Source organism: Cololabis saira, chromosome 1 (genome assembly GCF_033807715.1).
Source record: "Cololabis saira isolate AMF1-May2022 chromosome 1, fColSai1.1, whole genome shotgun sequence".
Lineage (NCBI taxonomy): Eukaryota > Metazoa > Chordata > Actinopteri > Beloniformes > Belonidae > Cololabis > Cololabis saira.
Window position 1 is genome coordinate 36,129,547 of NC_084587.1, and position 13,445 is coordinate 36,142,991.

The 13,445-nt window shown below is 37.1% G+C and overlaps 1 protein-coding gene across 1 annotated transcript in view; it reads right to left on the reverse strand.

Annotated features, from left to right (window-relative positions):
- The window catches only part of tdrd7a (tudor domain containing 7 a), a 32,529-nt gene extending 23,058 nt beyond the window's left edge, over positions 1 to 9,471 (reverse strand). Inside the window, exons 1-5 of the mRNA XM_061716013.1 lie at positions 9,268 to 9,471; positions 8,240 to 8,378; positions 6,261 to 6,363; positions 4,777 to 4,878; positions 3,084 to 3,185 (exon numbers count right to left, since the gene is read on the reverse strand). Coding sequence (XP_061571997.1) covers positions 3,084 to 3,185; positions 4,777 to 4,878; positions 6,261 to 6,363; positions 8,240 to 8,378; positions 9,268 to 9,468 — 647 coding nt within the window. The 5' untranslated portion in view covers positions 9,469 to 9,471. The remainder of the gene's footprint in view (positions 1 to 3,083; positions 3,186 to 4,776; positions 4,879 to 6,260; positions 6,364 to 8,239; positions 8,379 to 9,267) is intronic.
- Between the last annotated feature and the right edge of the window lie 3,974 nt (positions 9,472 to 13,445).

The window sequence follows — 13,445 nt, forward strand, 5'->3', positions numbered from 1 at the left end:
AAGTCCGAGGCAAAGGTTTATCCTTCCTGAAGTGTTCAATGAAGGGTCCCCAGACCTTGAGAAATGTAGGCTGGGAATCAGACAGAGTGTAACGAATTTCTTCGAGATAGATGCATGTGACCATGTCATTTAACCACCTATTGAAACATGGAGGAGAGGGTGACTTCCACTCCCGCAAGATGACTCGTTTTGCCACAACCAAACCAAACAGGAGGGCCGTTTGCAGTGCTTTGGCAAGTGTTAGAATAAATTCAGAACACTAAACATTTTTAATGGGCGGTGAGTCTAAGGGCTGGAATATACTTGCAGTTTGTCCAAGCGTCCGTGTTTGGTCTTGTACACAACCAGCTATGTTGTAAAGTTTTCTCAGGATTCCCCCTCTTTCCCTGAAATTATTTTCCATGACTTTTCCAGGACATTTTAAGCCATCATTTTAATTAAGGGTGCTCCTTTTCCCTGTTGTCTCTGTGAGCATATCACTGTGTTACTACTACTTTTATTGGAAATGAATGAGGTTAATACTGCATTAAAAGTCATTAATCTCTTATTTCTTCTCCCATCTATCTGTGCACAGACATAGTATTTTAATACAACAGAATTCCTAAAGTTTTTCTTTCCACTTACTTTCTATTGTGTGAAAAAGTGTGAAATACTAAATAAAGCGCAGCCCACTAAAGATTACATGTTAACTGTAATTAGCTCCCATTCTGCTGAAATCAGAGTTTTTACCACTGCACACAGCCAATGCAGTAAAGGACTCGCCCACTACAGCTCTCTTCTACCTGTCGCTCAACACAGGACAGGAAGGAGCTTGTGGGAGAGAAAAACCTCACATCGCTAACCAATACTAACAACACGATCCCTAGTTTTGTCTCTAAGCGTTTCCTTAACGGCGTCTGAAGAGTCTCTAAATCTACCTACAGTCAACTGGAAGCATTGGGTTGGAGAACGGCTCCAAGTAGAAGAGGAAATTTGATTGGCTGGTAGCGTCACGTAGGGCGCTGCCCCAGCTAGAAGCAGAGAAGTGCTGTGCCATCGACTCCATAGCGCAGCCTTAATGTTGCCCTGATAAGGTGACAACAGATGTACATATGCAGAACCTTTAACTCGTTTACATTCACTAACCAGGCAGGGGGAGGATCATTTTCCAGGTCAACTTAACCATTTCCAGGACTTTTTCTTCCTCATTATCCATGGGAAAAACACGTGGGAACCCCGTTTCTTGAATCAGTACGGCCCTGTACTCATGATACTGGCAGCCTCTACTTTGGGGCAGAGTTTAACCTCAGTTTAGAAAGTACAACCGTAAAATATACAAGGATGGATAAGGTATCGTTCTTTTTAATTGAAACGTATAGAGCAAATAAAAAAACTATAACAGAATGAACACAAAAATGACTTCTTTAAAGGAAGAGAATATATTTATCCCAAAATGTGATTTGCAAATAAACAGATGAGTTATTAGTGTTCAGTCCCAGGAGAGAAAAAATAAAATAAAAAAATCTGTAAGAAGATATGTATTTATGGATATATAGTTTGCTTACCAAGATTAAGAGATTAGGTTAGAGATTTGGTACTTTTTTTTAATTTTCTGAGGGATACCACAATAACAGTACAAGTTAAAATGTTCACATGTTACAAAAAAATGTATTAACAAAAGACACTGAAGAGTGATCTCTGAAAAAATTTATAATTTTCAGTGGAATTCTCACAACTGGTTTCCATGTCTGGATTGATGTGGTCACGGCAGAGAAAACAGCCGTGCATCAGAGATGGTTACATCAAAAAAAAAAAAAAAAAAAAAAACACTCGTCTGTTTCTCTGTTATTACCAATGCACTGAATTGACGATGTGAAACACTGACACTATATTTAACTCTGCTCCGTGAGGTTTGACTATATATGTTGAAAAGATTGTGAAAATTTGGTAACTTGTTGCGCCAGATTACTCAACCTGATCAACGCTACCACCTTGTAGGAGACAGCAGAACTGCTGACCACTCACTTGCCATGAACTAGCGCCACTATCGATCAAAAGTATCGACCTGCAATATTTTTGGGGAGACATGCCAAACAAACACAGGGTACATATATAGCAACCATGATGCATACACGTTAACTGCAAGTATACTCCGAGCCTAATAAAGCCCTAAAAATTGGATTGACAGCTTTAGGTCTTACATATGTGGATATTAACAGAAGAAGAAAAAAAGAAAAAAAAAAAACACTATCTGGTGTTTACCAGGGCTAAATATTAAATATCATGATTTGACTGTTCACCACTCTCGACCTCTCAAATACATGTTAATATAAGGTCAAGGAGGAAGCAGTCGCAAGAAAAGCATTCGTTTGTGCCCATCAAACTTAGAAGGGCTATAAAAGTGTCCTTCACCGTAGCATCTCCTCAATTAATTACAATTTCTAGAGCTGGCTTATTACCTGCCAATTCTAAGACCTGAAAAGGACCAAATAATCTAGGATGTCACTTATTAATTTTCTTTTCAAATAAAAAAATAATTTTCTGATTCTAAATAGAATCTCATTAAATTCCTAAAAATCAATTTGTACAATCTAAAGATGGTTTCATTATTTTATTTTCACCCGGTGAACTTTATTCCCAGTAGTCGCATCATTTAATTCACGCATGCATGTGGTGTTAAAACTATCAAAAAATGAAGATGGTGTCAAGTTTAATACTAGTATTAATATGTCGCATAACGGCTCAAAAAACATTTTTAATAACACTAACCCAAATCGATGTTGGATTAGATTGAATCAAATGGTAATAATCGATTCTGAATGTTAAGAATGATCATCGAATCTTGACATTTGAATTGATCCCCAGCCCGGGCTGTAAACTACATCAGCTGGCACTGGGTGAAAGGCTGGGTAAAGCCTTAGCTAGTTGCCAGTCCAACATAGTCTTTTTCTTTTCTTTTAAATACATGCAAATATACACACCTTAGAACTGAAATCAAATTATTTTCCATGTTACTGTTTTTTTCCCTGTTATTGATACACTATCGTTGCAACATTATCTAAAATAAGAATTAGTTTAAAATGTTAATTAGTCCATGAGTTTACCTTTGAGGTATGCCTTTTTCTTTTGCATTTTCTGTAGTTGGTAGAAATGCTGGTTGTCTGTGTTCAACAGGGATGCTGGAATTCAACTTTTGGTCTAAGCGCCTGGGGAGAAGAAGAAGAAAAAAAAAAAAAAAAATCTGTAAGAAGATATGCATTTATGGATATATAGTTTGCTTACCAAGATTAAGAGATTTGCTACTTTTTTTTAATTTTCTGAGGGATACCACAATAACAGTACAAGTTAAAATGTTCACATGTTACAAAAAAATGTATTAACAAAAGACACTGAAGAGTGATCTCTGAAAAAAATGTATAATTTTCAGTGGAATTCTCACAACTAGTTTCCATGTCTGGATTGATGTGGTCACGGCAGAGAAAACAGCCGTGCATCAGAGATGGTTACATCAAAAAAAAAAAAAAAAAAAAACACTCGTCTGTTTCTCTGTTATTACCAATGCACTGAATTGACGATGTGAAACGCTGACACTATATTTAACTCTGCTCCGTGAGGTTTGACTATATATGTTGAAAAGATTGTGAAAATTTGGTAACTTGTTGCGCCAGATTACTCAACCTGATCAACGCTACCACCTTGTAGGAGACAGCAGAACTGCTGACCACTCACTTGCCATGAACTAGCGCCACTATCGATCAAAAGTATCGACCTGCAATATTTTTGGGGAGACATGCCAAACAAACACAGGGTACATATATAGCAACCATGATGCATACACGTTAACTGCAAGTATACTCCGAGCCTAATAAAGCCCTAAAAATTGGATTGACAGCTTTAGGTCTTACATATGTGGATATTAACAGAAGAAGAAGAGAAAAAAAAAAAAAAACACTATCTGGTGTTTACCAGGGCTAAATATTAAATATGATTTGACTGTTCACCACTCTCGACCTCTCAAATACATGTTAATATAAGGTCAAGGAGGAAGCAGTTGCAAGAAAAGCATTCGTTTGTGCCCATCAAACTTAGAAGGGCTATAAAAGTGTCCTTCACCGTAGCATCTCCTCAATTAATTACAATTTCTAGAGCTGGCTTATTACCTGCCAATTCTAAGACCTGAAAAGGACCAAATAATCTAGGATGTCACTTATTAATTTTCTTTTCAAATAAAAAAATAATTTTCTGATTCTAAATAGAATCTCATTAAATTCCTAAAAATCAATTTGTACAATCTAAAGATGGTTTCATTATTTTATTTTCACCCGGTGAACTTTATTCCCAGTACATCATTTAATTCACACATGCATGTGGTGTTAAACTATCAAAAAATGAAGATGGTGTCAAGTTTAATACTAGTATTAATATGTCGCATAACGGCTCAAAAAACATTTTTAATAACACTAACCCAAATCGATATTGGATTAGATTGAATCAAATGGTAATAATCGATTCTGAATGTTAAGAATGATCATCGAATCTTGACATTTGAATTGATCCCCAGCCCGGGCTGTAAACTATATCAGCTGGCACTGGGTGAAAGGCTGGGTAAAGCCTTAGCTAGTTGCCAGTCCAACATAGTCTTTTTCTTTTCTTTTAAATACATGCAAATATACACACCTTAGAACTGAAATCAAATTATTTTCCATGTTACTGTTTTTTTCCCTGTTATTGATACACTATCGTTACATTATCTAAAATAAGAATTAGTTTAAAATGTTAATTAGTCCATGAGTTTACCTTTGAGGTATGCCTTTTTGTTTTGCATTTTCTGCAGTTGGTAGAAATGCTGGTTGTCTGTGTTCAACAGGGATGCTGGAATTCAACTTTTGGTCTAAGCGCCTGGGGGACACAAAAAAAAAAAAACAGAATAATTTGTTTTAGAATACACAGAATTATAAATCATCCTTTGCCTAAAAAGCAGAAAATACATTGTAAATTTCTTGTACCCACCACCTGGGCTGATTTCATGTATACAGGACTGTCTCAGAAAATTAGAATATTGTGATTTTCTGTAATGCAATTACAAAAATGTCATACATTCTGGATTCATTACAAATCAACTGAAATATTGCAAGCCTTTTATTATTTTAATATTGCTGATCGTGGCTTACAGCTTAAGAAAACTCAAATATCCTATCTCAAAAAATTAGAATATTCTGGGAATCTTAAACTGTAAGCCATAATCAGCAATATTAAAATAATAAAAGGCTTGCAATATTTCAGTTGATTTGTAATGAATCCAGAATGTAGCCTATTACATTTTTTTTTTTTTTTTTTTTTTTAAATTGCATTACAGAAAATAAAAGAACTTTATGACAATATTCTAATTTTCTGAGACAGCCCTGTATTTGTATGCACGCATTTGTTTTTTTTTTTTTTTTCTTGAACACAAGTAAGCTTCAAGTATGGCCACAGACTAGAGCCCTGCGCGGGACTGTTTTCTTCATCCCGCTCCCGCTGAATTTCTGACCATTACCGCCCGCACCACCAACGTGTGTTAAACTCCCGCCCGCATCCGCAAAACTCTTGAGAATTGATGCCCGCACAATAATAGAGATGCATCGATTTTGTGTCTCCTCCCGTCCCGCAAGAGAAATGTACTAGACAAATCTGATTTAATGTTAACATGATAATTGTGGAGCTTGATGGATGATTGACAGTTCATAGGCCACCTGACCGAAAGTTAGATGCAAATCCATCATTGTCATCATCGCACAAGCTATTTCAACTTTCGCGCACGCATCAATTATGTGATTGAGGTTATAGCAACGAGAGCAGCTGTGAGTGGCTCAAATAACACTAATAACATAAAATAGACAAATTTAACGAACGAAACAAATTTATTTAACAAATAAATCACTTGGCCCTTATATCGCTGTGGAGGAAGAGAATGTTGCTGCCGACTGAGGTCCCAATCCCGTACCTCCCTCTTTCAAGATGCACCCACAGACACTAAACGGACTTTCTCCAAATATCTGACTTGCCCTGCTTTGTAAAGACCTTGTTTGAGGTTCTTTTCCACGTCATTGGTTCCCATCTTTTCGCTAGACTACATCCCGATCCCGCAGGGTTTTTTTTTTTTAGCCGCCTGCTCCCGCGAGATTTGCTTTGGGTCCTGCGGGACCCAATCCCAATGCAGCCCTCTACCACAGACAATAAGTTTTGATCAATGCCAACCAATATCAATGTAGTGGAGAAAAAAAACAAAACTATATTTTTACCTGTAGTCTCCAGAGGCACTGCACCCACCATGCGAAAAAGGATTTTTATTCCCCTTAAAATGACTGAAAGATGATGGCTGGCGGAGAGAGGACCTTGGTGTAACTAAAACCAAACAAAGAGGGAGACCAGGTCATATAGGCAAATAACTAAAGAGTGTATAAGTGAAGTGGCATTCAAAGGTCTTTATAGCTTCGTTGATGCCTTTTATATATCACACATCCGTGACTGTACAGACCTCCCAATATTCAAATCCCATCTCAAAACTCACCTTTACAGAACTGCTTTTAATGTGTGATTAATGTGCCGTGTCTTGTAGTGTCCTCATGTACTGTCCTGTCATGTAATTGTCCTGTGTACTGCTTTTATGATTTTTATACTATTGTAAAGTGTCTTTGAGTACCTAGAAAAGCGCTATACAAATAAAATGTATTATATATGACCCTTTTCCACTCAGTTGCTGAATAGAGACTCTTCAAACCCTTCCTAACTGGGCCTTGAGATTCCTGCTCAAAAGTGGCATACCTAATTTAAAAAAAAAAGGTAGTGTCAGCAATTTTACAATACTTGTAACCTAGAACGCATTTTGTCATCCTCATTGAATACATCATCATGTGCTAGCTGCCCTTGATACATTGTAAACTTGTTAAAAAAGAAAAGGACTAATAAATAAAATGCATATAAAATGGTCTTCATAGACGGGCCTTGCGTCCAAACAGAATGGGGCCAGCCCGGGGTCAGTTTCTCAAAGCGGATGTTGAAACTGAGTGTGTTAAACATGTACTCAGGGAAAGTCAAAAGTTTTTAGTTTCACAAGGCAAGGTTACCCCGAGGAGAGGGTTCAGTTGAGCCAGTTTAAAAACCGTGGTGATTAAAAGCTCCATTAATGATTTTTTTTTTTTTTTTTTTAATAGTTGCAGTAACTCTAGGTCAACATACTCAGAGTTGCTAACTGAATGAACTCTGGACACCTGTTCTGAAACCAAAAACTCACCAAAAAGATTCTTAACTCTTAACTTTGTGACTTCTTAAGAGTTCGTTGAACCTCCTTTCTGAAAACAGACCCAGTTCCACAAACTATAAACACGACAGCGGGCAATCACTGACCAAATACTTTTTTTGGGCACAGGCAGGAGTACAATCTCAATATTCAAACTCATTGTTTTCATTCTTACTGAAAAATCTTTGGTGATCCTTATTGATTAAGAAAAGGACTAACTGAAGAGAAGAGCTTTACTGCGTTTTAGAAGGACTGTCATATCTGTAATATTCATTTTTTGGGGTAACTGTAGAAGTGTCCTGTAAGTGCAAGATGTCTCCTTGCGTTATCACACCTGATAATTGATTAATAGTCACTTTTATGTTGGTAGCCAGGTCTGCACAGGCCTGTTAATGACAGAGTGTGTATCACGGTGTGATGAAGCAGGGAATCATAAAACAAGCAGGACTGCAGCCATTTGCTTGTTCATCTGATAATTTCCATCCATCCATTATCTATACCCGCTTTATCCTTTGCAGGGTCACGGGGGTCTGCTGGAGCCGATCCCAGCTAATAACAGGCAAGAGGCAGCGGTACACCCTTGACAGAACGTCAGTCTATCGCAGGGCCACATATATAAACAGACAACCAGACACACTCACACCTACGGGCAATTTCAAATCATCAATTAACCTAGTATGCATTCCACACAGATAGACCCAGGCCAGGGAGTCAAACCGGGAACATTCTTGCTGTGAGGCAACAGTGCTAACCACCAAGCCACCGTGCTGCCCCCGATAATTTCCAAATGAGAAAAAACTCCCCCCAAAAAAGTTTATTTCTGAATGATTTAGTTTTTGACCCAAGGTGTATAACGGACTCTGGAAAGTTTAGAAAACATGAATTTCCTGTGGATTGTGAACCGTCTCGCCTCAGGAGTGCATTATGGAGGACATGAACGATTTTTCTTTTTATGTTGCATAAACATAGCATGCCTCATACCATTAAGCATGTAGGGGTTGGAAGGTCTGTATCTCATCTTGCAGTTGACAACCTGGGATCTTTTCTTGGGGTTCTTCTGCTTAGCAACCAGCTCAGCAATATGAGCCGTATCTTGACAAACTGCAGCAAAGCATTTTATCTGTGGAACAAAATAATTTATATAGTTAATAAATGAAATGTAATATAAATGCCAGAACAGCTTGTGACAGCTACGTTTTGTGAACCACAAGCATATATTCTTTGCATATCTCAGTTTTTTTTATATATACACATACGTATATTAGGGGTGTAACAGTATTTGTCCCGGTATAGGTCTCACGGTTCAGTGCACAGTCAAACGACAAATATGTCTGAGTATTTAAAAAAAAGTTGAATCCTCATGTCAATCCAGGTGGCAGTAATGAGCCTGAAAGCTGCCAGTAACCGACATTACGGAAACAGCAGAAGAAGAATGGAAATGAAGATTGTGGAGTTAGAAGAGCCGCCGGCTTTGTTTAAAATAACACGTTGGGAGCACTTCGGCTTCCCAGTGCAAAATAAAGGGGATGGCATGCGGGGTGGACCAGACAAAGACTATCTTTCTGCATTGTTTCTCTGAGGTGCTACTGGCAATACATCAAACATGCTATGGCACATAAGACAGCATCACCACGACATGGCAATAACTGGTGCGGGGAAAAAGACGTGTGTGCAGCAACTTATCCCCGCTGTTCATAAACAGCCCTTGGACATGAAAACAGACAGGGCCAGAGGGGGGAAAAAAAAAAAAAGTAGAAGCAACTGCCAGTATGGAACACACAATTTGTTTTATTCTATTTATTTGTAACTTTTTATAACAGGAGATGGTTTTTAGTTTTGCAGTGTGTTCAAAATAAATGAAAAGCTAGTGTTGCACGTCCCACTTTTTGTTGCTTTTTTACCGTTGTACCAAACCATGACCCCCATACCAGACAGACAGACAGACACGCTCCTTTTAAAAATACATTATTTTCAAAAACATCCTATGTTACAATAGAAGCCTTACTCACTTCATCCATGCGGTACTCCATTCGGACCACAGTGGGAATACTTCTGAGGTAGTCCTCCAGTTTTAGGTGTCCCAGTTTCTTAAATGGGATGTACTCTCCACAAAATGAAAAGTACATTGACTGGATTGCTTTGATAGACACACCATCCTTGCTCGTCTGGAGGACAGCCCTCAACATTTTCTTTATGGTTTCGTCTGACATTTTGACAAAAAAAAAACTGACAGAAAAATAACAATTAAACACATCAGCAAAGATCAACATAAGCTCATTTCATTTTCTAGAGATTTGAAAGAGTGTGAGAGAGAGATCAATAAATAGATGCAGTGTCAATGTTGGTGTTGTTTTGAACAAACAATATACATCTATTTTTGTTGCAACAGGGTAATTTATTCCAGACGGACGCAATTGTTGATTTAATGGACTGCTGTCTACAGCTTTGTGAAGGCTTAAACCCAATACATCTGAGCAGTCACTTGTTAGCTAGTAGCTACTGTACGATGTACCGTATATATTCTAAATAGGTGTGTAACTATACTTAAAAAAAAAATCTCTAAACAATATACTAAGGTTAAAATATTAACAAATATAAAAATCACAATTACATATTAAATGCACGAACTGAACAATTCCTGTAAAGGAAAAAGTGAAAAAAAATAGGGAATCCTATTATTCTAAATCAAATGATTTACAGAGCATTCTTAAAGGGGACCTACTATGGCATCTAATACCTATTTTAAACAGGCGTTGAATGTCTTAAAAACAAGCTTTTGATTTTTTTTGCGAAATAAATTAGAAATTAGGCCTCTAAACCATGTCTTTATCTTCCCAGTCTCTAACCTCATTCTCCATGAGGGATTCTGAGTGGGCGGGGAGGCTATGATAATGAGGCTCTGTGCTGATTGGCTGCCTGAATGACGCGATACACCGCTACAAAAAAATGGCGGAAGCTCCGGCCGGCGGAGTTAGTTGTGGGCGTGGTTTCACGCATCGGAGGTCAACCGATGTAAATCGCGCCCGCCGTTACTTAACGATGGAGCAGAATCTGAACGGCTCGTAGAAGCCACATCACACTAGACGGCTCAACCGGGCGGCTGTACAGACACGGCAGAATTTGGTTGCTTTCCTCCTCTCAGTTGGCAGGCTGAGGGGAGACCACTTTATACATGTTAAAGCAAGAAAAAACATGTTTTTCCATAATAGGTCCCCTTTAAGTTTCTTTTTGTACATGGACAGTGACAAAGATAAATCAATAAAATGTACTTAATTGTTCCACATGATAACTGCACGGTATTTAATAGAAAACTGACCACGGGATGTTTTATACAATCAAAGATAAAGTTTCTTAACCTGTCAGGTTGAATAACTATGAAATTGAGTTATTAACAAAATAATATCTAAAACCATGAGGTAAATCATCAGTCTTATGATTCACTTTAAAGACAAATGTACAGATTTGAAGAATGTTGATGTCATCGATAGTCAATTGCAATTTAAAGGAGAGGTGCACTTGAACCATCAGCTTTGGAAAGAGTTGCTAAAAAAAAGTGCCTTGCGGAAAGGCAATGAAAAAGGCATATTTGCCCTTGTCCTGACGATGTCGGACAAATAAAATGGAAAGAGTGCTTTGCCCAAGACACCCATATCAGAGAGGACTGAAAACAAAATACAGTGATAAACCACATCAACGGCAGCTAACAGATCTAGTAGAAAGAAAGCTGATTATTGACCTTCAGCTTTAGATGTTCTCAAGGACTGACTGACAGCAGAGCCGTTTGAGATGAGCAACCACTTTTAATCTGTTCCCCCCAACAGACCCGCTAACGGGTCCAGCAGCTGGATGCACCAGTTCATGTAGGGAAAAAGTTACTCAAGTGCTGTCAGGGTATTTTCTTTCAACGGTTTCTCACACAAGAAGCCCTAAAGCCAATATGTCACACCTCCAAGTACATTTTGTCAACAAAGTATTTGATTTATAACAACTTCAAAATACATACAGGTATGCAACAAATGAATGATGCGTCTCCAACATGAACAACCCCCGCAACAAAACGCAAGATCAATTTTCTTCACCCCAACGTAGTGGGTATAATATGAAACTAGAAAAGCTACGCTTTCAAATGATACCGAACATAATCTTTTCAAACCGAAAGCCAAAATTCACATTTCACAGCCCGCACATCAGATTGCGTTTTCATCACACAATACATCAGCAAATCCCAAAGCTATTCTCACCAAAAGCAATATATTTTATTTCCATACTGTTTTGTTGTCATTTTCAGTCTATACACACCATTCTTTGACCAAAATTCAGGGTTTAATCCTTCATAGTAGTGAAACTGCTTCATCCGCCGTCATTTCATATCCTGCCGGTCGGCTTTTGGGAATTTACGTAAACTTTGTTGACATTTTACATGTCGCGAGCTTTCAAACGATATATGACACATCATCCATCAGGCCTTTACCATCGAGCGTAATCTCTGGAGGGCGGCAGCCATCTTGGATTAGTGACGCACAGTTGCACAGTGTATAGGGAAAGACGCACCGAGACCCCGCCCAGAGCGCAGTGATTTTTGGATTGGGATTTAACATTTACGAAATCATGCATCATCAAAGTCTTTTATAGCCATATTCCTTTCAAAGAGGTAAAAAACACATTTGGCACAGTATAGGTATCCAAGTGCCCAAATAGAGAGTGCGCCTGCTACTATCCACACTAAAACCTGTATCACATCTATGTGCTTTAACCTGTTAAAGGTGAATTTCGCCTGAACAGGCCTATCCAAATTAAATCAACAATAACTCCACAATTATAAGGATAATATTAATAATCTTGCTCTCAATGGATAGCTAAGACTTCACAGCATACATTTCCAGTGTCAGAAAAATTGTGAATGTTCACATACTTGAGCAAATAGTGATAAACCAAAGAAAAAAAACCTGACATATTTATCCTCGTCTAATTTTTTATTAGTATGCACAGTCGAAAACACCATGATAGCAATGCATATAATTATAAAGACACTACTGCCTGGATTCAGCAACTCTTTGACTACAACTTTACCAAGTATTCTTTACATGAGAATATCTTAAAGCACATAGATTTTACATGTCATGTGCCACTTCCAGAAAAATTCCATCTGTCTAACCGTAGACTGCAAGAACAACCCATTTGTAATGTCACCCATAAGTTTTCTTTACAGTGGTTTTGCAGCTGCTTTTTTCTATAGACTTTGATAAACAGCTTGAATTTAGATTAGAATCTTTTAATTCCCATTTTAACTATGTACACAAGTCACCCATTTCAAGGTGGCTTAACTATATTCTACATATACTGCTACAAAAAAGTAATGTATGTATGTATATATATATATATATATATATATATATATATATATATATATATATACACATACATACATACACACACATACACATACATACACACACACACACACACACTTGGAAAAACAGCTTAAATACATTCTCAACTTGTAAATATTATAATAATAATATTATAAATATAAACGATGAAACCTCTACAAGACATTACTTACAGCAACACTATTATTGTATTCATTATAAGCAAGTTATCCTTCAAAATAATGCAAGAATTTGGATTTAAAATATGCCTTAATTGGAATTAAAATATTAAGAGCCAATATGAACACTGAATAATCACAGTTTAAAATTTGTCATTTTGTTAACAAAAACGTATTTAAAAAAAAACTAGGTAAAAAATGGCTTTGTAACAATGTTGCTTTTTTTTAAAACAATTTTATGTTTCAATATGCAAAGTATTAAGAAAGTATTAGGACATTTTTATTATTAAGGAACGTATTAAAAATATTAGTAAAGTATTAAGAAGTTAGTAAGAATGTATTAGTAAGTATTTTTATATGATGATTTATTTTATAGTATTAATTATATTATTAGTAAGAAAGTATTAAACCGTCACTGGTTTAACCGTCATTTTCTAAAACGTGCACAAAGAAAAAAAGTTTAAAAAGTTAAAATATATAGCGCCATTTTATGCATTTTCTCCAATTTGCAGTTGAAAGTTTAACACGTTTAACTACTTACGAGCAGATGCACTTCACTTCTTTCCTATACAAAGTCGGCGTGGACACAGTAACCCCTGACAAGCACTTGATTGTCTCATCTCGTTAGCGCCATCTTGT